This window comes from Chenopodium quinoa, unplaced genomic scaffold, assembly GCF_001683475.1.
Source record: "Chenopodium quinoa cultivar QQ74 unplaced genomic scaffold, ASM168347v1, whole genome shotgun sequence".
Taxonomy (NCBI): Eukaryota; Viridiplantae; Streptophyta; class Magnoliopsida; order Caryophyllales; family Amaranthaceae; genus Chenopodium; species Chenopodium quinoa.
The window spans coordinates 1,250,023-1,274,256 of NW_018742879.1; the positions used below are offsets into that span (position 1 = coordinate 1,250,023).

The window sequence follows — 24,234 nt, forward strand, 5'->3', positions numbered from 1 at the left end:
GTCGTTTGGTATGTTGTATGCTTGTAAACAGGTGCAACAAGGTAAGTTGTGCGATGATAGGATGAAAGCATGTTAGTGTGTTTTTATTACGCTTATGTACTCAGCATTGCTGATTGTGTGTTGTATATTTGTTTGGCTTTGTCTTTACCTTGGGCCTACGACGATCCATTTCTAATGGCGAGTAGTGGGGACAAGTAGAGAGAAGTTTTTCAGGTGATGAAGCATTTTCATGATGGGCATGAGTGAAGAGCGTATCATGCTTAATTTCCATAGGAATATGATGTGTTTTATTTGCTTTGAATATCATTTATTTTATTATGCTCATGAGACTAACGTAAAGGTTTTCAGTATTGTTTGGTTTTAAGGGCCTACAATGGTTCCAAGTTGTGGGTTGACTTTGTTTGACTTTACTTTCTTTTGGTTTGACTTTTTAAGTTGACTTGTTTTAAATGATTTTAAAGATAGTCTTCCGCTGTGTGTGTCTTTAATATTTTCCTTAACCGTCTTCACGGTGGCGGTAATGTCTTAGATTTTCCTATTTCGTATTTTAAAAAGGGCAAAACGGGTATTTTAAGGGAAAAGAATTTCTAGGGTGTTACAAAGTGGTATCTGGGAGCTTCGGTTAAGATTTTTATTACCACTAAAGCCAAAAACGTGCTTTAAAGTGTTTTGTTTTAAACTTGGTCAAGTGCTTATTTAATTAAGTTATTTTAAAAGAGGGTTATTTTCAATTATTTTAATTTTTGGAAACCGGAAAATTTATTCGTTATTTTTTTTAAAAAAAAAAAGGTCCGAAAATTTATTTAATCTAATTGAATCTCTTTGAAAGTCAAATCCAATTAACAATCCTTATTGAATCTAATTCAAATTCAAATCCAATTAACAATCCTAATTGAATCTAATCCAAAGTCAAATCTAATTAACAATCCTTATTAAATCTAATTCAAATTCAAATCCAATTAACAATCCTAATTGAATCTAATTCAAAGTCAATCCAATTAACAATCCTTATTGAATCTAATTCAAATTCAAATCCAATTAACAATCCTAATTGAATTTAATTCAAAGTCAAATCCAATTAACAATCCTAATTGAATGATTTGAATCAACTACATTTAACAATCCTAGTTGAATCTAATTGAAAGTCAAATCCAATTAACAATCCTAATTGAATCTAATTGAAAGTCAATTACATTTAACAATCCGAATGAATCTAATTAAAAGTTAAATCCAATTAACAAATCTAATTGAATCTAATTTTAACTGTTAATTTCATAATTCAAATTCTTGTTGTCAAGTTGTATGTGAATTACTGTCCAATTCTCTTTTTTATTCACAGTATGTTATTGTCATTATAGAATTTTTTTTGTCTATAGTCTACTATTACTGTCAAAGCATTCTGCTTTGTAATTGAGATCAAATGTCAAACCTTTAATCTTTCTTATTTTCTTCATAATTAGTCATATCTCACTAATTAGTCATATCATAATCCTCCCATGTCCCTAAATTGCTGAGTTGTCCCTCCCCCTTTTATTGTTGGCTGGCCTACTAATTTTAGCATTTACTCCCTTATTATTCTAAATCGACATATTCTCTCTCCCTCTATCATCAATATTTTGGGCTCTTGAGTTGAATCTATGTAGCTCTTCATGAATAAAATGATTGGTTCTTTTATTTTATTGAATGAATGTGATTGGTCTATTTTGGGAGGTTTGGATTGCTGACATGAACTTTCCTCTTTTTATATTTTCACCATATAATAGTCCCACGTGTTTTTTACTTCTAATTGTTTATTTTAAGGAATCTTCATCTATCTTAATTTCTGTGAAAAATCTCTAATAGGTTTTGTATTGTGTGACGGATGGAGTATTTAACTATGGGATGGTTAGATTTTAAATGTTATGTGTATGTATAATTGACTGAAAGAATCAATGATACCTTGTTAAGTTGTTAATCATTAATGTCTTCTTTCACTATACAAATCAAATTACGGAGTACTTTGTAATATCTTAACAATTTTATGTAAATATATAATGATAATCTTTCCATACTTAATCACAATATCAATTATCAAACTAACAAGAAGTATTATGCTCATGAATTCAAATATTCTAATGTAGTTATATAATCTAGAATTACTAATAATTATAAAACGAATCTTAATTATTAGCATTGTTGACTAATCAAGTCTCGAATTATCGAATGCAAATTTGGATATTACTACAACTCATCAAATCATGATTATGACGCTATCACCAAAACGATTAAAAAAGAAGTAGATAATAACCTGATAATGAAACAATAATATATTAATAAATGATAAATTCTTATAATCTACTTTGTAATAAACTAGCAAGATGAGTATGACTAAACTTGAAACATACATGATATATATATATATATATATATATATATATATTTATATATATATATATATATATATATATATATATAGAATCGATGAGGATTTGTATATAATATGATGCCTAAAAATGAAGTGATGAAGTCTTGGCTTGATATAAAATGAAACTTATTAACTAGCAAAAGGTTGAAAGCACTGTCAAATTTAAAAGCAAAATTGTTTAACTGCCTGAAACCAACCGACCCAAATGAGAACCGGACCGATTTTTTATAACTGAAAACCGACCCAAACCGTATTTTAGTAAACCCGAAATCGAACCGATCCGAATAATGTTAAACTGTATAAGAACCAAACCCGTTAACAAACCGAACTAGTTCTAAACCAAGCTGAAATAAAATCGAACTAAAAAAGAACCAAGCCATTAACAAACCACAACCCGTCTACATTGAATTGTTTACAAGTCGAACCGAATTAAAACCGCTCAAGAATAAATCGAAAACGAACCGAACCGATAATAATTTAAACCGAACTGAAAATGATTCCAAACCAACCCGATTTCAAACCGAACCAAAACCGAACAATCAAACCGTTTTGACAGTGCTAGTCATATCCATTACCATTGTTGGTTTAAATTTGTATTGGTTGACTACTTTTAAGATGCATTGTCATTTATGATTATGAAGCACAAAGTAGATAGTTATAAAAGAGTCTATTCAAGAGGAGCTCATTGATGCTTATTTGAATTACATGGTCTTTTGTTACAATTGATTATTAGGTAGAAGGACAATAAATTACAATTTGAATCACCTTTTTCATGCTTAATTTGAATTTTGAATTCATATCATGATTTGAATTGATAGTCATATATTGGTATTGTTTTGTTATTGTTATTGTTGTTATTATTACAAAGTTCTTGTCATATTAGATGTTGTACTGTTATTGTTATTTGTGTTTGTTTTATTGTCATTTTGCCTATTGTTATGGTTATTGTTAGTTATTCGATGGTTATATTTTTGTCAACTTAGACTTAGTTATTGTTATTTTTGTTTTGTTATTGTAAATTTCATTTTATAATTACAAGAATACAGAAGTTTTTTTGGTCAATACATTTAATTTACTGGACTTATTTTGAGATGTTCAATACTTGAATACTTTTCCCAATTTCATAGTCCAGGAGCAAAATTTACACAGTAATACAACTTATATAACCAAAATGGGTACAACTTATATTACCAAAATGTGAACCACACTTAGAAGTTGATTTACAAATAGGCCAACATTCCATAGCAGTCTATCTGGTGGTTCACACCAGAAAGTGTTTAATTAATTGTAACACATCTTCCCTTTAGCCTTGTTAAATTCTAACATTAAGTCTTCACACAAGATCTATGACCTCTCAAATAGCATATCTGTAACCTATGAATGACCAACACCAAGTCAATACTCACATTTGTAACATAATCAACAAAAACCTCAAACATAAGTCAGAATATGAATAGACTAACTTCTTCCAATTCGGTGACACTGTGGTAAAATTATTTCACCTTCTTATGCTTATGGAAGTTTGCTACAACTATCCCAACTTCCTTTACCTTCCCACTATTACTTTTCGAGTTATCATATCACAATATACAAAACAAGCATAATAAAGAATAAAAGTGCAATTTTATTTATCACCAAAATCATCAAACTACTTTATCTTAGAAACAAATATAAGGTCATGTGAATTACATAACCCAACATACTAGATACAACAAATTATGTTGTTTGTGACAGAGGGAAGAGTGTATGAGGGATGAATTAATTAAGATGAACCACAAAAGAGAGAAACTGAAATACCACAAAACATAGATACTCAAATACCATATAAGGGTAATACTATTGCAGAAAAGTTGTCTCTGGCAGAAAAATTCAAATACTATCTCTATGGCAGGCTAGAAACTTTAACATGCACAACCATCAAGTAACAATCACATCAACACATTAAGTAATAAAAAGATTACAACAAGTACACTTAAACCCCAAACACATGCATAACAGTGGCACAAAACATGCTTAAGAGTGGCACAAAGCATGCTTAATAATGGCACAGACACTTACCACATACATAACAAGATCAAATTTCTTTTTACTATGATTTAAATTCACATCACCTATCCGAGGGTTCTTTTTAGTTTAGGGCCAACCACCTCCGAATTCTTGCTTTCATTCTATGTGTCTAAAGTACTCTTCTTTTTCCTTCTACAATTGTTCTCTTTTCTTCTGCATTTCTATTTTCTTCCTAATTTGTTCTTGCTTCTCATATAAAACTAACACTTCGCTAGTCATACTTTCATAATATGCACTATAGCTTTCACATTCTGATGATTCTGCATCTGAATTTGGAAAGAATTCAAAATCACTATCTGACATTGAAACATTACCATCATCAATGTCTTCGATCCACAACCTTTTGCTTTTTATGCTTTTTCCAATTAACCATCCCCTGCACATCCAACAAACACACAATTTTACTCAAATATATCAACCTAAACACCACATCAACCTAATCACATTCCAAAACAGAAAAAGGCAATTCCTAACATTAATATAGACCTACTGTCATACTTCACAATTACCAACTACATTATTCTAAATTATAAGTGAAATTGGGTGAATGTCAACTACACTCCACTAAAGTTCTTCCACATTTAAACTCAAACTCAACTACATTATTCTAAATTTACCAGAATTCTATAATTCATCTACACTCCTCAAGATCAAATTGTTTTCATACTTAATACACACGCTAACAGAAGTTCACAGAAATTCAACTCCGCAAAAATGTAACCAACTACATTATAGTAATTAAAGTCAAAATTAGTTAACTTCAACTAAACAAAAATTCAACTACAACTACATTATTGTAAATCTAACAGAAATATACTATAATTCAACTACTTCTAAACTTAAACTAATTTAACTGAATTATTGTCATATTCAACTAATTCAAATTCATATTCAACTAATTCAAAACCAAATTAAACTAATTCAAAGTCATTCTAATCCATTGTACTAAATCATAAATTCGCAAACCCTAAAACCCAAAATTCGCAAAAATTTAGTAATACTAAACCATTTATTCATGAACCAAACACAATACATAATACATCTACAATAAACCCTAGAAATTCAGACAAAAATTCACACCAAATTTCGTAAACAAAGAGCAAACTGAAATCAAAAGGCCTAACCTTGTCCCCGCTTCATATTTGTTATGAAAACCTTTGACGGAGCCTAGCCGGAAACACAAAATTCGCAAAAGAGCCTTCTTCTTCTTCAGAACTAGTTAGTCTCCTTGATTGTTCTTCTCCTGAGTAGTTTAAGTGTTGAAGAAGCTGAAAAGAAGAGAATATGAAGAAGCTGAATAGAAGAGAAGTGGGAAATGAACCTAACGGGATCTAAAATAAAACGGGGATAGCATATTATGTATCAGTATTTTTATACGTATAACACAGTTCCAATACATACAACTTAAGTTTACAGCCATGCGAATTTATCGCTTTACTCTTGTGCTGGAAAATTTTACCCCAACAATTTGCTGGGCTGAGACCGGCTCAAAATCTTGAGCCAATTATACCCGAATATATGGACAACTACTTGAGGTTGGATATGGACAAGAGCCACTTAATAGTTTTTAAAAAAATTAGTTTTATCTCTGATTGTGTAACATATATCAATGAGGGACCATAACTCTCCAACTTATTTTTTGTCCGTACATAAATAAATCTCCATGGAGAGACACTGTGTTACTCACCATTGTTGAGGTCTTTTCTAGGTATGTATTTTGAATTTTTTTGGAGAGAGAAAAGAGAAAGCCATTTGGAGAGTCATGTCGTACAATAAGTTCATAGGTGTTTGAATATGGCTTGAAGTTGAACAAAAGTTCAAACTTTTTGTCTGTACTTGGCTAGTTAACCATTTCACTTGTTTAAGATCATGTTAAAAATTAAAATAATTATTAAAAAAAAAAACCCTTATGTTATTTATCACCTTAAAGTTTCGAGCTCGAACTATTTGCATGTAAATTAGATTGGTTTAATAAATGAGCTTATGGCTCTATAAACATTTGAAAAAATTGCCCAGAATAATCCACAATCAAAACAGATATAAAAAAGTTAATGGCTCAATATAAAGCAAACCCCTGTTACCAAAATAAATAAAAAAAAAAAATCACTACTTAGAATTAGTAAAAAACAATTGCCAAATATTATACTTCCTCCAAATCTTTATAGTTGCAACACTTTTCTAAAATAGAAATGTCATAATAATTGCAACACACTATAAAAGGAAGGTTTTTATGGTGAAAATTGTACTATTACCTTTATTTAAACTTTATGGCCCACTTGATTATACTCCCAACAACCTCTTAACCCCATTTTAAGTGTATTATATCATATGAGATCTACTTTTCTTAAATACTGTGAAAAAGTGTGTGTTATAACTATAAAGAAACAGTGAAAGTTTAAGTGAATGATATTTGTATAGTGTTTTTTTTCTTCTTTTTTCTACATTTTTAAAGGTAAGTATACAAATCTAACTAATAAGTCAATTAACTTAGAAATCCTCTACTCCAAAGCATTTGTAGGTGGTGGGCTTGAACTTATGACCTCAAAATCATAAGATAAGATAAGTTATTCTCACCATCACGAGCGACCATGCTTGGTTAAGCGTAATGCCTTTTGACTTACTTTGTTATAAATTTTGATTTAAAACTTAAAATTATTTCGTTTTGATTTTAAAACATTATTTTTGACTTGTAAAAAAGATTGAATACATGACTTTTTTTATTTTTTATTTTGGTGAAAGGGGGAGGGGTGTTTGTGGGGTAAATTAACAATAGCCGTCAATTTAATGGGCACATAGGAGATTGGCGCAACTTGTAGATTATTACATTGCATACTTAGGACTTGTTTTGTTCAACTTATTTTTACTTTTTTTTAGAAAAATATGTTCATCTTAGATCAGAAAAAATGAGTTCAGATCAAATCTAATCAAGAAAAATAAGTTTATATAAGATCATTGTTTTATGTGCGGTTTTTTATCGCTAAATATCTTTAATTTCACAATGAAAAAAATTATGAAAAGTACATATTAATAAAATACGCATTATTACGAAAATAACAAGACCCCACTTGATATATTTTTTCTTTATAGATTATTGTACACATAAGGTTAAATTTTGGTCAAATAAGACAATCAGATTAGACAAGATCAGATCAAACCATATCAAATAAGATCAAATAAGCAAAAATAAGGTGAACTAAACAAGCCCTTATGTGGAATTGCTTGTTGGGCTAAACCTAGAAAAAAAAACCTAATATGAGTACTTTTGTGTTTTTTTATACACAGTAAGATAGGAGGGGAGGGGGGTCCCCCACCCTATCACGAGAATGGCTGAATGGGGGGGGGATGAGAATCGAACCCCCAACCACTCGGGGGAGAGATGGAGGGACTAACCATCCCTCCATTTCCTATGTCCTCAGCACACAAACTCATTACAACATAGTAAAAGGATCAAAACCAGCAAATTCCTTCTTCACACCTTCAGCCACCTTGAGTGCGTCACATTCGATGTTGACATTAGAGAAGCCCATACGAGTAGTTTTGCGTTGGGTAAGGCATTTTATTATTTTATTTTATATTTCTTTTTTAAAATTAGTACAGAGTAACAATTTACTATATCATTTTAATTATCAATGTCAAACTTTGAGCTTTAATACATACATTATACATAGTATTGATTGTATGTATAACAATAATAAAAGTTGATGAGAGTAAGGGATACCTCAAGTGATTAGAGCTTTCTTCTCGATTTCAGGAGATCATGGGATTGATTCTCATCACCCGCCCTTGTGGCTCTTTAAACATAAATAAAAATAAAAGTTGATTTTTCAATGTAGTACTTCCTCCGTTCTTTTTTACTTGACCCGCTTTGACCTTTACACTATTCACCATCCCTCCTTTGACCGTCTTTTGTGAATAATATGTAAGGAAAAACATATTCATGTGGGATCTTTTTGAATTTGTCTCAATAAATAGTATCATAATATATAAAATTAAATCCCCTTCCTTTTGGTCCTCCTCGAAAGCGGCCCTCTTTTTTTTCAACCTATTTTTAAACAACTCGACAAAAAATTTCGAAAACTTCTAAAAGGGCACTTTCAAATTCGAAATAGACTCAAAGAAAAAATTCTTTTTTTTTTTAAGTTCGAAAATGAAACAAACAAGGTGGAGTAACTATTATTTTTAAATCAAGGTAGTAGTATGTACTCGATCAATTCAGTTAAATGGATTAGCCAAATCACATTATATTATGATAATTTCAAATCTAATTGAGTTCAATTTAAACAATGCTTTTTAGTAACTAAAATATCTTTCTATTGAAATTTTCCCGAGTACATATTTTAGTCTTGAGACCAAGATGCATAGTTTATCCAAATGAACATGTATTTTAAATAGGAAAATTCTCAATGGTAACACTAAACTTTCTACTTTTCTCAATGGTGAACACTAAAAAATTTAATTATCCTTGGTAAACCTCAATTTGTTATATTAAGCTAATGGTAACATTAATGATGTTATTACGCAATTTAAAGCCTAACACTAGTTAACTACACACTTAATGACTAATTTAACCTTAATAAAACACTTTCCCTCCAACTGTTATATCCCAATTCCCTCCTAAATCGTTTCCCGCAATTTCCCCCCTTATATGAACCCTAATTTCCTTCATCTCAAATTCTCTGTGTTATATTCACAATTCCCCAATTGTACAATCACCATGGAAGATAGGATAGCTTGGGTGAAGCATGTTCGATGTCACTGTGTTCCCCTCAAGATTGCTACTGTGAAGATTTCAGAGACTGCGAAGAATCCACGAAGATTATTCTTCAAGTGTAGGAGTTGTGATTTCTTTGCGTGGTTGAAGGAAGAGGACATAATAAGGCCTGGGGCTGAATTTGGGATTGAACAAGGTGGTAATTTTGCTGTTATTGGGAGGCTTGATGAATTGGTTAATTTCATCAAAGTAATTGTGACAGTAGCTCTGATTATGTATTTTGTTCTGTTTTTTGTTGTTACAATGTAATGTAGCTGGAAGGATTAGGGTATTAAGGTTTGGCTTTGTGTTGAAGGTGTTTATGGAATTCCAATTAGTAATGTACTCCCCTTTTATCAATGAATAAAAGCACTTTCTTTGACTTTTATGAGTTATATGCATTCTTTGTTATTGATTTATAATTGAATTAGTAGAATCAATATATGCATCATAAAGTGGGAGCAAATTAAATTAAATCTGATTGAGGCAAAAAAAAAAAAAAAAGGAAGGCATAACAAGCAAACATATGCATCAAATACCATGTACTTCAAATATCACACAAATTTGTCCAAAATAACCAACAACTATCCAAAGCAAATATTTGATTACACATGTACTGCAAATATTTGGGTTAAAACATGTAAAATAAAACCAATTTTACTGTCATCAAAAGCTATCCAGAGCAACTACTGTCAAATTAAACTGGCTGTGATGCTGACACTCCTCTCTTTGCCTTCTTTGTTCTTGGGGACACCCTTAGTGGTTGTGAGGAAGTTGCAACTATTGTAGGATCTGGTTGGCTTGCTGAAACCCCTTTTTTTTTGCCTTGTAGCTTGCTTCTTGGCTTGAGACTGTGATCCACCACCTAATGCAGCCTTCTCTTTCCTAGTCAAGCCACCTTGGCATGTTTGTGAGTTATGGACAAACTGTTGGCATTTACCACATCTAATAGGCCTAGATATCTTACCTTTAGCTTGCTCACCTTCTTCTCTTCTTCTATTTCTAGTAGGCCTTCCAATCCCTCTTTTCATAGATGGTGGGCCTATATCTGAATAATGATTATCAGGCCACTGTTCCACATTAGGTATAGCCTTGATATTGTTGGCATAAGTGAGCTTATACCTCCTGACTGAGTACCACTCACTTATGTACTTTCTTGGGTCATCATTTGAATGCAGTATGGCCCTCATAGCATGTTTACAGGGCAGTCTAGAAAGTTGCCATGCATTACGAGCACAAGTCAGTTCCTTGAGGTTGACAGGAAGAATTGACCAGCCATCCAAAACCTCAAACTCACCTTCTCCAGATATTAAGCATTTACAACTCCTAGATTCATGACTTATCACTTGCATCCTTTTCATGATGTTAGGACATATATTATCCCTCCATCCTCCCACTTCCCTTCTTGTAGCCATCTTGACCATAGTCAACCTCCTAATCCCCGCATTGATAACCTTATTAGCATAAAAATACTAAGAATAAAATTGTAAAGAAAGCATGGGAACCAAACAATTACCTTCAAGGATAGTCAACACTGGTCTGTACCTATCAACCCCTAAAGTAGCATTGAAGCTTTCCACAAAGTTAGATTTGTTTGTATCACACTTAATAGCTGGGTTGTAAGCATGCTTTGACCAAGTTGACTGTGGTCCAACTTTTGACGGTCACACTAATGCATCAGAATTGGCTTTTCTGAAGGTCAAAGGATTGTATGCCCCAGATGCTTTCCAAAACAATTAGAACATCAATAAACCAGGGAAATTGACCTTGAAATTATTCACCAAATGTTTACTACAATACCTTCTCCCCACTTTTGGCCACAAGTCAGTCAAGGCAACATCAATACCCTTAACAATCATATATACATGTATTAGTATTGGCAGATAAGTATGCAATCAAACACAATAAGACTAAAAAAACAAAAAAAAACCATATCTTTTGCCTGTCAGACATTATGCACCCATCCATCACCTTTGCCAGAGTCCTTTAGTGCATACTTCAAATGCCAAATGAAAAATTTCCAGCTATCACTGTCTTCTGCTCCCACTATTTCCCAGGTAACTGGAAATATCTCATTATTTCCATCCAGAGCAATTGCTGAGAGTAACACTCCCCCATAATTACCCTTAAGATGAGAACCATCTACACCAATTAGGCTTCTACACCAAGCAATCAACCCATCTAAGCAAGCTTTGAAGCATATGAAAATGCTGCTAAACATTAAAGGCCTATCAGGGCTTGGTTTTGTCCAGGCACAGAAAGCCAAAGATTCTGGGTTTGATTCTTTCTGTACATCACAATACATGGGCAAATCCTTGTATGAAACATCATGGCCACCATGAATTTCAATCAGTGTCTGTGTTCTGACCCTATACAAGGTGCTTTGAGCCATATGAACTCTATATTTCTACCATAAAAGATCATTCAGAGACTTGGAAGGATATCATTATTGGCCCTGATATCATATATTAAGACTCTCTTAGCCCCTTTAACATTCACCATGTTATTCCTTGAGTCAAGGCCTTGGCATGTATGTTTTGAGTTTTGAATGCTTTAAATGGCCCATGTTGTACCATCTAGAAGAACAGATGCATGCAACCTCCAGCCACAATGAACATCTGAGCATCTAGCACCATACCTTAAGTTAGCATAGTCCACAACAACAGCAACCCACATTGGATGCAATAATCTCTTACAACATCTCTGAGATGTTGCTTGTCAGCGAACAATTGTCACTCCTTCAGCACAATCTTACCAAACCCTTCATCCTTGTATACTTCACCATTGTTATATGACTTTGTGAGGTATTGTTCATTCTCACACTCAAACTGTGGATCCTCAAATGGATCATAACAATCCTCAATCATAGGCACATAGTCATCTGTAGTTATCTCTTCTTCTTCCAAACTTTCATCATCTGTATCCTCTCCCATATCTTCATCAGATCCCATCCTTGGACTATATGCTTCATCTGCCTCATCAGCATCAAATGGAACCATACTAGTATTCTCAGTGTCCTCTCCTAAACTAATGGACATCTCTCTTGTACTGTTATCCCCACCGGCACCCACATTGTTAAGATCACTCTCACCTCCACTAGTACTAGTGCTAATCACAATGCCTTTCCTTCTAGTAGTGGTCCTAGGCAATCTTCTTTGGAAAAACGCTGAAACACTAGAAGACTTAGAAGCCTTATTTTGCCCTGACACTCCAGTACCAAACTCTCTAATGCTTTTCAAGGGTGGTATCAATGACTGGGTTGATGGTTGGGGTTGTGAGTCTTGGGTAATAACTTTAGGTGGGACTTGGTACTTAGGGACATGGGGTACAACTTGGTCAGTTTTCCATGGGGTAGGGGAGATATTGAACCAATTCTCTAATTCATTCCCTATCCCCCTCTTTCTCCCCCTCCCTCTCCCAGTTTTGTCCCTCTCCCTCTCCCAGTTTCTTTCCCTCTCCCTATCCTAGTTTCTCTCCCTCTATCAGCACCTCTTCTTCTCCCAACACCTCTCCCTCTACCAAACCCTCTCCCAACAACTCTCCCTCTACTAGACCCTCTCCCTGTACCCCTTTCTGTCCCTCTCACTCTATCTCTCTCAATCTCTTCCTATCTTTGTTCAATGTCAGCCAAAAGTTTCATCTGGATCATAATTTAGAACCTCAAGTTCAACTTCAGGTGTTTTTCCTAACCCCTAAACATGCTTATCAAATTCAGCCTTACTAACCACTTTAGCTTCAATCAAATCAGGCACTTTCTTCTTCCTAGGGGTGAGGTTTTTCCTAACACTAGCAATTTCAGGCTCAACAATTGGATGCTTTCCCTTCACCAGTGACCTAGCTGCTGCAACAACCTTAATGTCCTTAAGACCATCCCCAACCCATATATAAATCTCTTTCTTATCAGCCAAGTTTGCAAACATTTTCATTAAATCACTATCACTCTCAAGAATCACATGCTTCATTTTATACACATACTTAAATGTGGGATTTTGGGGGTATTTCAACATTCCTTTCCTGTGCTTTTTCCCAATACTCTACAATAAGGTCTATCAAATTCACCTTATCTATATCATCAACCAAAACTGAAACATCTTTACCCCTATATTGAAACTGTAGCACTATATTATCACCCATTCTACAACAACACACAAATAAATAAGAACTAATCACTACTTATGTAAGAATAATACCCTACACAGAAATCACAACAACCAAACAAAGCCAACAACTTTTACAACAAAATCATGCAATTCTAACACATACACCAGTAAAAATATCAACTTCAACAATTTAGACTATCAATAGGCCATAATTCACCATCAAAATCACCAGCATTGCATATTAAACCCAAAAACAGAGCATAACACAATGTAAAGCACAAGTTAAAACATACCTTCCTTCAATTGGCACTATTAGTGGTGTATAGCTTCAAAAGATCGAACTTTGTTTACAAATAAACAATCGTCGAGCAAATTTGACCCCAAAACTAGCGCAGTCGTCGCAAAAATTTTCCAGAATTTCTAGAAAATTTCCTCAAAAATCCCCTCGATTTATCTCTTTACGATTGAGATATTACTACAATCAAAACACCTAAAACCCAGAAATTACCAGCCCTAATTTTTTCGCTCAGCAAATGATATACGAATTCCTCACTCTTTGATTTTCGAACTGCAGAAGATGAAGAAGATGGAAGGTTATAATGCTCTCATCAATTTTGATTAGACATAAGTGGGTGAAGGGATTTAATTGGGGGCATTTTAGTAAAATAACGTGTTTTTTTTTTAAAAAATCATTAACTATGATTAGGCTTTAACCTAATAACATCATTAATGTTACCATTAGCTTAATATAACAATTTGAGGTTTACCAAGGATAATTAAAAAATTTAGTGTTCACCATTGAGAAAATTAAAAAGTTTAGTGTTACCATTGAGAATTTCCCTTTTAAATATTACAAACATATTGTATGATACAATGGTGTAGTTTTGAAAATTCACAACATAAACCATTAACATTACAAATATTAATGATCTTTTAGTAAAATTTACAATAAGTTAATACAATGTATTTTGAAAATACATATTTAGACATGTCCATTAACGTATTACTCGTACGTATTATTACATCATACTACGTAAGTTTTTACTAAAAAAACAAATACAGTATCAGTAGTAAAACATATAATCAAATTTAAAGAATGAAGCAACTACTTTTTCAAAAAAAAAAAAAAAAAAGGAATGAAGCAACTACATAATATACTAGGAGTACAAAATGGAGAGACTAAAATTTATATTTAGCAAAAATCAAATTTCCCAAAATAGTAGTTTGTTAGATTCTTAAACACTCGCAATCTCGCATAGCCGAATATGTCAAAATCAAAATGTTAACGTTTACAGCAACACTTGACATTTCCCTATATAGTAATGACTTCTTAGTAGAAAAAGTGTATCTTTTAAAGATTTTGATTAGATCTCCTAATTAACCTATCATTTCCTCCATCTTTAAATTTTGTCATACATATTAAAATACGTAGTAAATACGAGTATCTCTAAAAGTTAACATCGTTAACAAAATTTTTTTTTTACTTGCAACCGCATTTACCTTCTATCTCTCTCGCCGTCAAGGATTATTGTGTGTGTCTACCTATGTGCACAATATTTAACTTATTTATTCTAAAATGAATTCAAGATATGAGATGGTGTTTTAGGGATTGAGCCTTTGTTGTCTTATGAAAACTATATATGTGAAAAATACACGTTGAGACGAATCTAACGAAATTCTACTAGATAATATATTTTCTTATACAATGATGAACAATTTAGGTCAAAGTAGAGGTAATTGTGGGCACGGTTGGGCCGAGCTTTGCCCAATTCAAAACAATTGGCCCTAGCCTTCGTACCGAAAAAGTCGTGCCCAAACACGCTATTTTATGCCAACATAGCAGGCTTTTTCAATTGAGCCAGTCCAAAATTAACTAAAAATGGTTATTTGGGTTTTCCAAACATTTTTTTTTTAAAAAAATTTGGGCCAAGCTGGGCCCAATATTGCTGCCCAAACCCAAGGAAAATTCAGGCCGGACCACTCTTTTTTCGCATATTCTTACATGCATCCTTGTGCAGCTATTTTAGCTGCAATAGCATGAAAATCAGCTTCTACTGCATGAAATGCAGTCCTAACGCAGCCCATTAAACTCGGCTATAACGTTCTTCCCGCGTTTCTGCTTTCCTTTTTAAAATTTTTTGTTTTCTTTTTTCAAATATTCTCTCTTCTTTTTTCTTTTCTGTAATAATTTTGATCCAAATTTTCATCATAGTTTCGATCAAAATTTTCATCAAAATTTTCTTCTCCTCTGCTTTTTCTCCTTTGTTCTTTGTTTTCTCAATTTCTTCTCTTTCCTCAGTATTTTTAATTTTTCACTTTTATTTCATTTTTTCGATTGAATCACGGAATTAGTTGTTATCCCCAAAGAGATCGTCAATATAATGCAGGTTAGTGTTTTGTTTTTTTGATTTGTAATTAGGTTTTTTTAGGTTAGCTTCAATTGTAATTGTATTTTGTTTAATTTCTTCATCTTGACTCAAGATAGATGGATTTGAAGAATCCTTCAATTTCTTTTCAAATTCCTCCTACGGAATGAACATACAGTACAAACATTATGATCATAAGGTATTTAATTATAAACACAAGAAAATTGAAGAAACATAAAATAAAATGATTATGAAACATACGCATTATAAGTATTAAAAATATGAATATATGCATTAAAATTGTGAATACATGCATTTTAGAAAATGAACATACGCATTGAAAATATAAACATATGCATTGGTTCCCTAAACGTGAACATATGCATAAAAAAATATGAACATATGCATTTAAAATATGAACATATGCATTTAATATATGAACATATGCATTGGTTCCCTGAAAAGTGAACATAAGCATTTCAGAAAGTGAACATATGCATAAAAATATGAACATATGCATTTCAGAAAGTGAACATAAGCATTCAAAATATGAACATATTTTATGAACATTAATACTTAATAATATTTATCATATAAACAATAAATATTTATATTATGAACATTTCAAAACATTTTATGAACATTATTTTTTTAAAAATATGGCGGTTGGGAAGTGACGGTTTTCTGTAAAATTTCAAAACATTCTATGAACATAAGGTATCAAAGTCACACAGAGGAGAGAGAATGAACTTTGTTTGATTGTTAGAGAGAGCAAATCACAGGGAGAATAAATTAAATTCAGAATTTTAATTTTTGAAATGACTAAAAGGTTTATTATTTTTTATTTTTTTAAAGATATAATAAAAAAAATGGCGGATGGGAAGTGACGATTTTTCTGTAAAATTTGTGTGGGTGGGCTGCATTGTTGTTTGGGTTGCGTTTACAATTGAGCTTCTCTAATAGGCCGGTGTTGCAGCCATTCTAGCTGCATAAGGATGCATGTAAGACCAATTGCTCTTTTTTTTTTTTTTTTTTTTTTGGAAGCAAAGGCCGGACCACTCTTGATTAGGTTTAGGTCAAAGTTAAATTAAATTAGACCAAATCAAATCACAAGATTCATATCATACCAGCGACTTCAGAAAACTCAGATCAGAACATCTTATTTCAGGTGAAGAGACCAAAGCCTGAATCGTTTAATCAAGTGATAAAAGAACATACAAAATTACAGAGTATATAACATACATAAATACATTAAATAAGTTTTCCAACTTTTCGCTGTCAAAGTTCCTCTCTTAATTAAGAAGCAATATATTTTTTTTGTGAAGGAGAGGGGCAAAGTCCCAATTAAGAAGCAATATGACTGCATTAAGGTACAAGCCCGTAAAGGGTGAACTCCATTTAATTTTATTTAGATAAAGAAGTCCATTTAATACGGCATTGATATGCACGGTTGTATTGGAAAGCATACAGTAATTTGGTTACCTAATTTCTTTTGCTGAAAATAATTTGGTAAACTAACTCACTATTTATAGTTTCCTAAAACAACACAAATTTAGTTTGTTTTAATTAGTACTCCTATATCAACTAGCTAACTACAAAGTACAAACCATAACCGATTCTCAGATTTTATGTCTATATATACACGGAGTACATTTTTTTTCTATTAAACTAGGTAAAATCACAGTTAAAGTTGATGAATTTTAACTCAAATAAATTAAATAGAGCAAACAATTATAGACTGATGCCGAAAAAATACACTACAAATCCAATACCACCCCGAGTATTAAGCAAACGTAACAATTATTAGGTCTTGTTTAGTTCAACTTATTTCATAAAAAAATAAGTTCAGATTAGATCAGATCAGAAAAAATAAGTTCAGATCAGAACATCGTTTTATGTGCGGTTTTTTATCACTAAATATTCTTAATTTCGTGATGAAAAAAATTGTGAAAATTACATATTAATAAACTACACATTATTACGAATCTAACAAGATCCCACTTGATATATTTTTTCCTTATACATTATCGTACACTTAAGGTCAAAGTTTGGTCAAATCAGACAATCAGATTAGATCAGACCAGACCAGACCAGATCAGATCAGACCAGATCATTAAAAATAAGGTGAACCAAACAAGGCCTTAACATTATTTTTTCCGTGACGAGCATATTAGTACATCACTAAAATCATCATTAATATAAAAAGAAAATCAGTGTGTACTTAATCTTACTTTACAGTGAAAGGAATATAGACAAGATTTGCTCAAAACACAAGAATAAAATCCTGATCATTGATTAATATTTAAGAATTGTACCTCCCAAATAAGATAAAACCCATGAAAAAAGCAAAGAACATAACAAATACACGAATCATCTTCCTCTCTAACTCTAACTTAACAGCTGCACACAACAACAACCATTTCTACCAAAAACACTTGACTGTCACAGGACCCAGCTGACACTTTCAGATCTAAATTAAAGCTTATCTTCCATTAAATTTACTCCATTTTTATTAATTAACTCGAAAATCTCGCTACAAAGCTGCCATTTTTTTATGATGGGTTTTACAGGATAATGATTCAGAGTATTGAGAAAGTGGTATGATTTTTAGCTTTCTGATTGATTTTTTCATTTGGGTATTTTTTGATTGTGTTTTACTCAATTGGGTATTGCTTCATTTTTCGTTTTGTTGATTGTAATAATGTAACGTGCTGTGTTAGATTGTCATAATGTTGAAGTTGTCGGCAAAGTTTGTTTTTGTACTGATTTTTGATTGAAATGATATTTGTTTATTTTTGAGATTGTTGAGCTTATGAATGTAAATTTGTACCTGTTATATGTTAAATGTGAAGTTTATTTTGGCTGCATTTGTTGGATTTTGGTTATTTGAAATGTGTGAGAATTTTTATAAAGTTCTCAGTTCTTTCATCGATCATTGGAGCTATAATGTTTTGAATGATGGTTTAGAAACTCGGCTAAAATCATTCGTAGTCTCGTTTTGGGTGATTAAACTTTGGACTTTCCAACGGCTTAATAAATGGTAAAATAGCATTTGTGACAATGATTTATTTGTTAATAAAAGATTTTAAAATAATTGAATTTAGATTTTTAGATTTTTTTATGGGTATGTGTGCTTTCAAAGTATAGGATAGAAAGAGAAATGTCTGTGATTTGATACAATACTGCATGGAATTGGAGTTTTTATGCTACATTAACGTGTGTGTGCTGAGATTTATAGTTTTTTTTTTTTCTTTCTAATATTGGCTTCTATATATGTTGCAGAATTCCTAATTTTTTGTTGTGGAAGTGGTGAAGTGGATCTTTAATAAATCATGGGAAGCCAGCATCTGGTTTTGTGTTTTTTGCTGGCTTGTTTTCCATCAATTTTGGCTCAAGAAATCGCGGGTGCAAATTTAGGTGTCAATGGAGGTCATGTTTTAGCTGAGACAGATGAAAATTATGTCTGTGCTACTATTGATTGGTGGCCTCATAATAAGTGTAACTATGATGAATGTCCATGGGGGTACTCTTCGATCATGAACCTGGTATAGCATCACTGTGATACTTATCTTTTAGTTGGAATAAAGTTTGATTTTATTGTAAAAATTCTGCGGTTTTGATTATGCAGAACTTATCCCATCCGCTTCTGGCAAAAGCTGTGCAAGGTTTGTAATTAGAACTTGACTCATTGTATTATTTTGTATGTTTCTCTGTTTGATATGTATTTGATTTGAAGCATTTTGGCCTAAAGTTAGTGACATGGTTCTTAATTGCTGATGACTTGATAGCTTTCACCCATTTGCGGGTGAGGCTTGGAGGTTCCTTAGAAGATCAAGTAGTCTATGATGTTCCAAGCTTGAAAATTCCTTGCCATCCATTTTGGAAACAACATGATGGGTTGTTTGGCTTTTCGAGGGGATGCTTGCACATTGGTCGTTGGGATGCACTAAATGACTTCTTTAGTAAGACAGGGTAAGTTATTTACTTTTGTACTGCAGCTTTCTTGTGGGAAATTATGTACTCCAATATGAAATCTCTTAACTTATCTTCCTGGTTGAAACATATATCACAGTGCAGTTATTACCTTTGGCATTAATGCACTCTACGGAAGAAAAAAGTCCAAAAATGGTGTTTGGGTTGGACCTTGGGACAGTAGCAATGCATATGATTTTATAAAGTACACTGTCTCAAAGGGTTACCACATTGATTCATGGGAATTTGGTATACTTCTTGTAACTTTCTCTATGATTCTATCGCAGTAGCACATGAATTGAGCTGACCCTTGGCCTTTCAGGTAATGAGCTTAGTGGAAGTGGGGTTGGTGCAAGTGTTGAAGCCACTCAGTATGGAAAAGACTTAATCAAACTTAATGGAATCATTAATGATCTGTACAAAAAGTCGCCCTCAAAACCTTTACTTCTAGCACCAGGAGGATTTTTTAGTGAGAAATGGTTTACTGAGCTTCTTAAGGTTACAGGGCCAGGAGTACTTAATGGTTTAACACAGCATATCTACAATCTGGGTGCAGGTGTGTGGTGGCAAAGTTTGTTGTATCGATCGACAATTATTTTATGCTGTTGCATTAACATGTGAATATCTTAATTCAGCTTATCAAATCAAATTAAATAGTTTAGTAAGAGTATTCACCACCAGAATAATTATTTGTAGATCATACAAATAAATTTTCTCTAAATGGAATATAATCATAGTGTGCAAATACACCTGACTTCATCTATTTCACCTGACATCCGCTCATGCACGTGCTGTAGGCACATCTTCCACTCTTCCTACTGTAATATGGTATCTGCATTACGAAGCATTTTCTTGGTAAATCTCTTCTGCTAATGGTATTTTCTTTTGGAAATTCAGGTAACGATCCGAATCTTAAGAAAAAGATTATGGACCCTCATTACTTAAGCAAGATATCAGAAACATTCAGTGCTCTCAATAAAATAATCCATGAGCATGGTCCTTGGGCTCATGCTTGGGTTGGTGAAGCTGGTGGTGCTTATAACAGCGGAGGTCATCTTGTTTCTGATGCCTTTATTGATAGCTTTTGGTAATTTGACTATTTTTCGCTTGCCCCATATAGTTCATCCATCTGACGAAAAACAAAGAAATAATCTCCTTGTCCTGTTGCCCTTTTGATATATAGGTACTTAGATCAGCTTGGACTAGCTGCCACTTACAACACCAAGGTTTATTGCCGGCAGACATTGATTGGTGGAAATTATGGCCTCCTGGATAAAACCACCTTTGTCCCTAACCCAGATTACTACAGGCAAGAGATTCTTCATACTTACTCTTTCTTAAAATTGATCATGGCCCTATATATAATTTGCTCATCCATGTTGAATGTTGCATTTATTCAGTGCACTTTTGTGGAACCGTTTAATGGGAAAGAAGGTCCTTTCTGTTGATAAAGCTACTTCACCTTACTTGCGCTCGTATGCCCATTGCACAAAAGGAAGGGTAAGCTTTAGTTTTTGCATCGTTCTGTATTATGTTTCTACATCTTGTGCTACATGCCTACATTATTGCTCCAGGTTGAGTTTGTTAATCAAAGGTTTAATGACCAAAACCAGAAGCTTTTAACCTAATTTGCAGAAACTTAAAAGTAGTTTTCCTGTGTCTTTTCCTATTTAACAATAAAATGCTATGGATCGGTATACTTTTCATGCAATTGTCTACCTTTTAGACTATTGGCTCATATGCCCAACTTTCTGCAAGAAATGGGAACCATGCTGCCTATTTCTGATATCAAGCTTCTACTGTTACTGTGAACTTAGTTGCAAACCAATTTTGAACACATGAATATATTTAATCAATTGAAGCATGTTGCATATTATGAGCCATGGATTTTTTATGGCATTGAATTAACGATCCTTGTTACACTTTGCTGAAGCATAATATAGGGATTTGCCATTCTTTTGAGATGCGTGTTTCTGCTTGTAGTATCTATGGGATTATATTCTATGCATGATTCACTGTATTGTTTCAAAAATATTTAAATCCTGTCATATGTATTAATGTTGAAGTTATTATTTCTGATTTCAACAAGCAAGTTTTTTCTTTTTACTACTCAGATTTAGATTCTTCTTTATCCCCCGGCCAATTCTCTTTCCTTGCTTATGCTAATATCTTCAATAAAATAAAATCTTTCGTGACTCTTTCATATTAAAATATGAAAGATTTTTCCAACTAAACAAAGCTTGATGCCTTGCATATTCTCGTTCACTCTCTCATTCATGCTATAACCTTAACTGTTTCTGTGTTGGAATGTATAGAATAGGTTTAACATTCCTTTCTTCCTGTTTGTTTTCTTTCTTAACTTTTCAATTCTTTCTATCCCTCGTCTTGCATGCAAATTGTATTGTTATGGTTATAGTAAAATTGAGGGAGTAATTTTATTTTATTTAGTCTCTGATATTACTTGTTCTGTTCTGGATAAAGTCATTTTATAGCCAACACTCTCAGTTTTTACTCTCTCTTAACAGGCAGGTATAACGCTACTCTTGATCAATCTAAGCAAGAAGACCAGTTTCATTGTAAAACTGCAAAACACAATGAACAAAGACTTGCATATATCCGATGACATAATCTTCAAAGAAGCTTCTTTCACACGTGGCCTTAAGAGGACGGTTTCTTGGGTTGGAAGTAAAGCTTCATCAAATGGACAGTTGCATCGAGAGGAATACCATTTGTCACCCAAAGAAGGGCGCCTGCAGAGCCAAACTATGGTACTGAATGGGAAACCTCTGCAGATATCAGAACATGGAGACATTCCTAGTCTGGAACCTGCGCTTGTTCATGTATATTCTCCTCTTTATATCTCCCCCTCGTCTATTTCCTTCATAGTCTTTCCCAACTTTGATGCTCCAGCATGCAAGTGATGATTCTTTTTTATTTTTGATTTGGTCGCTTAAAGAAGTGGCCTGCCTTTAGTTGCATGATTAAGATTAGATTCTCTCTGATCTGAGCTGCTGTAATTATTGACAATCACATTTTTTAGGGAATAATTAAAGTTGTAATTTACGAATTTTGTGTTCGTTATTTGGCTTATTACAATGCTAGTTTTTTCAAGGATTGTGTCTAGGACTCTAATTCATTCTAACAATGCATTGTTACTTAATATGATGATTTCATAATGCCTCATTCTTATAGTATTTCTCAAACTATATCTTGATTCCCCCGTATCACCGGAAATTCCTTCAATCCTTAGTAAATGAACTCAGGTTTCTCAGCTTGAGATCTGACCAGTTACTTCCTTCTCATCGTAGGAATACGATAGACAAGCAATGTAGAAAATGTAAATCTATCCAACCCTGCAATGAATTCATATGCATAAAATTATGGCTGAAATAGGCTTTATATTTTTATAAGTCCAACCAATGCAACCAGGGAATAGTAGCATGAAAATGAAAACAGCCAATTTATTACAAGGAAGTTTTCGTGTCAATGGTTCAAAACACGAATCTATAAATGTCTGATGACAAACAGATGAAAGGATTAGAGAAACCTTGTTCACCACAAAGCGAAGCAACCCTTCAATCAGTCTTCGATGATAGATTCCACAATACGGAGGAGTCTTTCTCGAACCATAAAAATCTGTTCAATGATCCTTGAGATGGTTATTTTGTGAGGATTTCCTTCTTGTATTTCACTGTCTAGAGGCTTATACCATCCCTTTAGAAACCAAGCCAACGGCACATAAATTGTGTTTTGAGGATTCTCCTCTGATTCGTACCCTGGAAGTGCCACTTCTATGCTTCCTTCCTTGAGAAAGTCGTCAAAGGATAAGTAATACTCGAACCAATGCATAGACTTGCAATGAAGCATTAGTAACATTACAGAGAGATCCATATGGAAATTATGAGCATGGTGTTCATTTGAACTCAGCATATTATGTTTCATCACCTTAACTGCATTGTCATATGCCAGTTCTATGCCTCTTTCGAATAATTCATCTGATAGTTCTAATATAACACGAAGCCTAGCAGGGTCAACTTCGACTAAAGGATCACGAAAATATTTCACATAATCCTCTATGTAGGTCTGCATCTCTTGCACTTCCTCGAGCTTTGCTGCAAACAAGTATTCTTTCACTAGTTCAGAGTGCAGTAATTCTCCTGCAGTATTAGCACCAGTATTTTACACAAATATGCAATACAGACGACGCTTTTACACATATGCTGGATCTGCCATTCCCTTCACCTTTAGGTGGCACTTCGGTACTTGGTGATGCTTCATTTCTTTCCCGGAACAACACTGAAGCGCACAGAATGATTAGCTGCACAAATATCAGTGTTTCACTAAGACAATATCAGAATAAAGGCCAAGATAAACTGTAGATTGGAGCGAGAATTGTTAGATCGTAAAAAAGTCAAATAAGATTTACTTATAGTTATTCATGGGATGGAAGTGTTGAGTTATTTAGAGTATTGCATTGCTTGATTAAATAATCTGCTGTATTTGCACTGCTTGATGAAAAGGCTGATTTTGCACCATTTGGTTAAATGGTTATATGGCACCGTTTGGAATACACCT

At 33.1% G+C, this 24,234-nt stretch overlaps 1 protein-coding gene across 1 annotated transcript; it reads left to right on the forward strand.

The window, feature by feature from the left end:
- The first annotated feature begins 17,805 nt into the window (after positions 1-17,805).
- On the forward strand, positions 17,806-22,770 carry LOC110726389 (heparanase-like protein 1). Its single transcript, XM_021905863.1, has 10 exons — positions 17,806-18,285; positions 18,970-19,232; positions 19,316-19,352; positions 19,476-19,659; positions 19,760-19,908; positions 19,982-20,215; positions 20,557-20,746; positions 20,843-20,968; positions 21,060-21,159; positions 22,185-22,770. Exons 2-10 carry the CDS (start codon positions 19,020-19,022, stop codon positions 22,578-22,580), a joined length of 1,629 nt encoding a protein of 542 aa, XP_021761555.1. The 5' UTR covers positions 17,806-18,285; positions 18,970-19,019; the 3' UTR covers positions 22,581-22,770.
- The last annotated feature ends 1,464 nt before the right edge of the window (positions 22,771-24,234 follow it).

Excerpts from the sequence above, each read along its gene's own strand:
- LOC110726389 (XM_021905863.1), top strand. The coding sequence starts at position 19,020 with ATGGGAAGCCAGCATCTGGTTTTGTGTTTTTTGCTGGCTTGTTTTCCA. Across the intron at positions 19,909-19,981 it reads CATTGATTCATGGGAATTTG|GTAATGAGCTTAGTGGAAGT; the intron begins GTATACTTCTTG and ends TTGGCCTTTCAG. Across the intron at positions 21,160-22,184 it reads CCCATTGCACAAAAGGAAGG|GCAGGTATAACGCTACTCTT; the intron begins GTAAGCTTTAGT and ends CTCTCTTAACAG.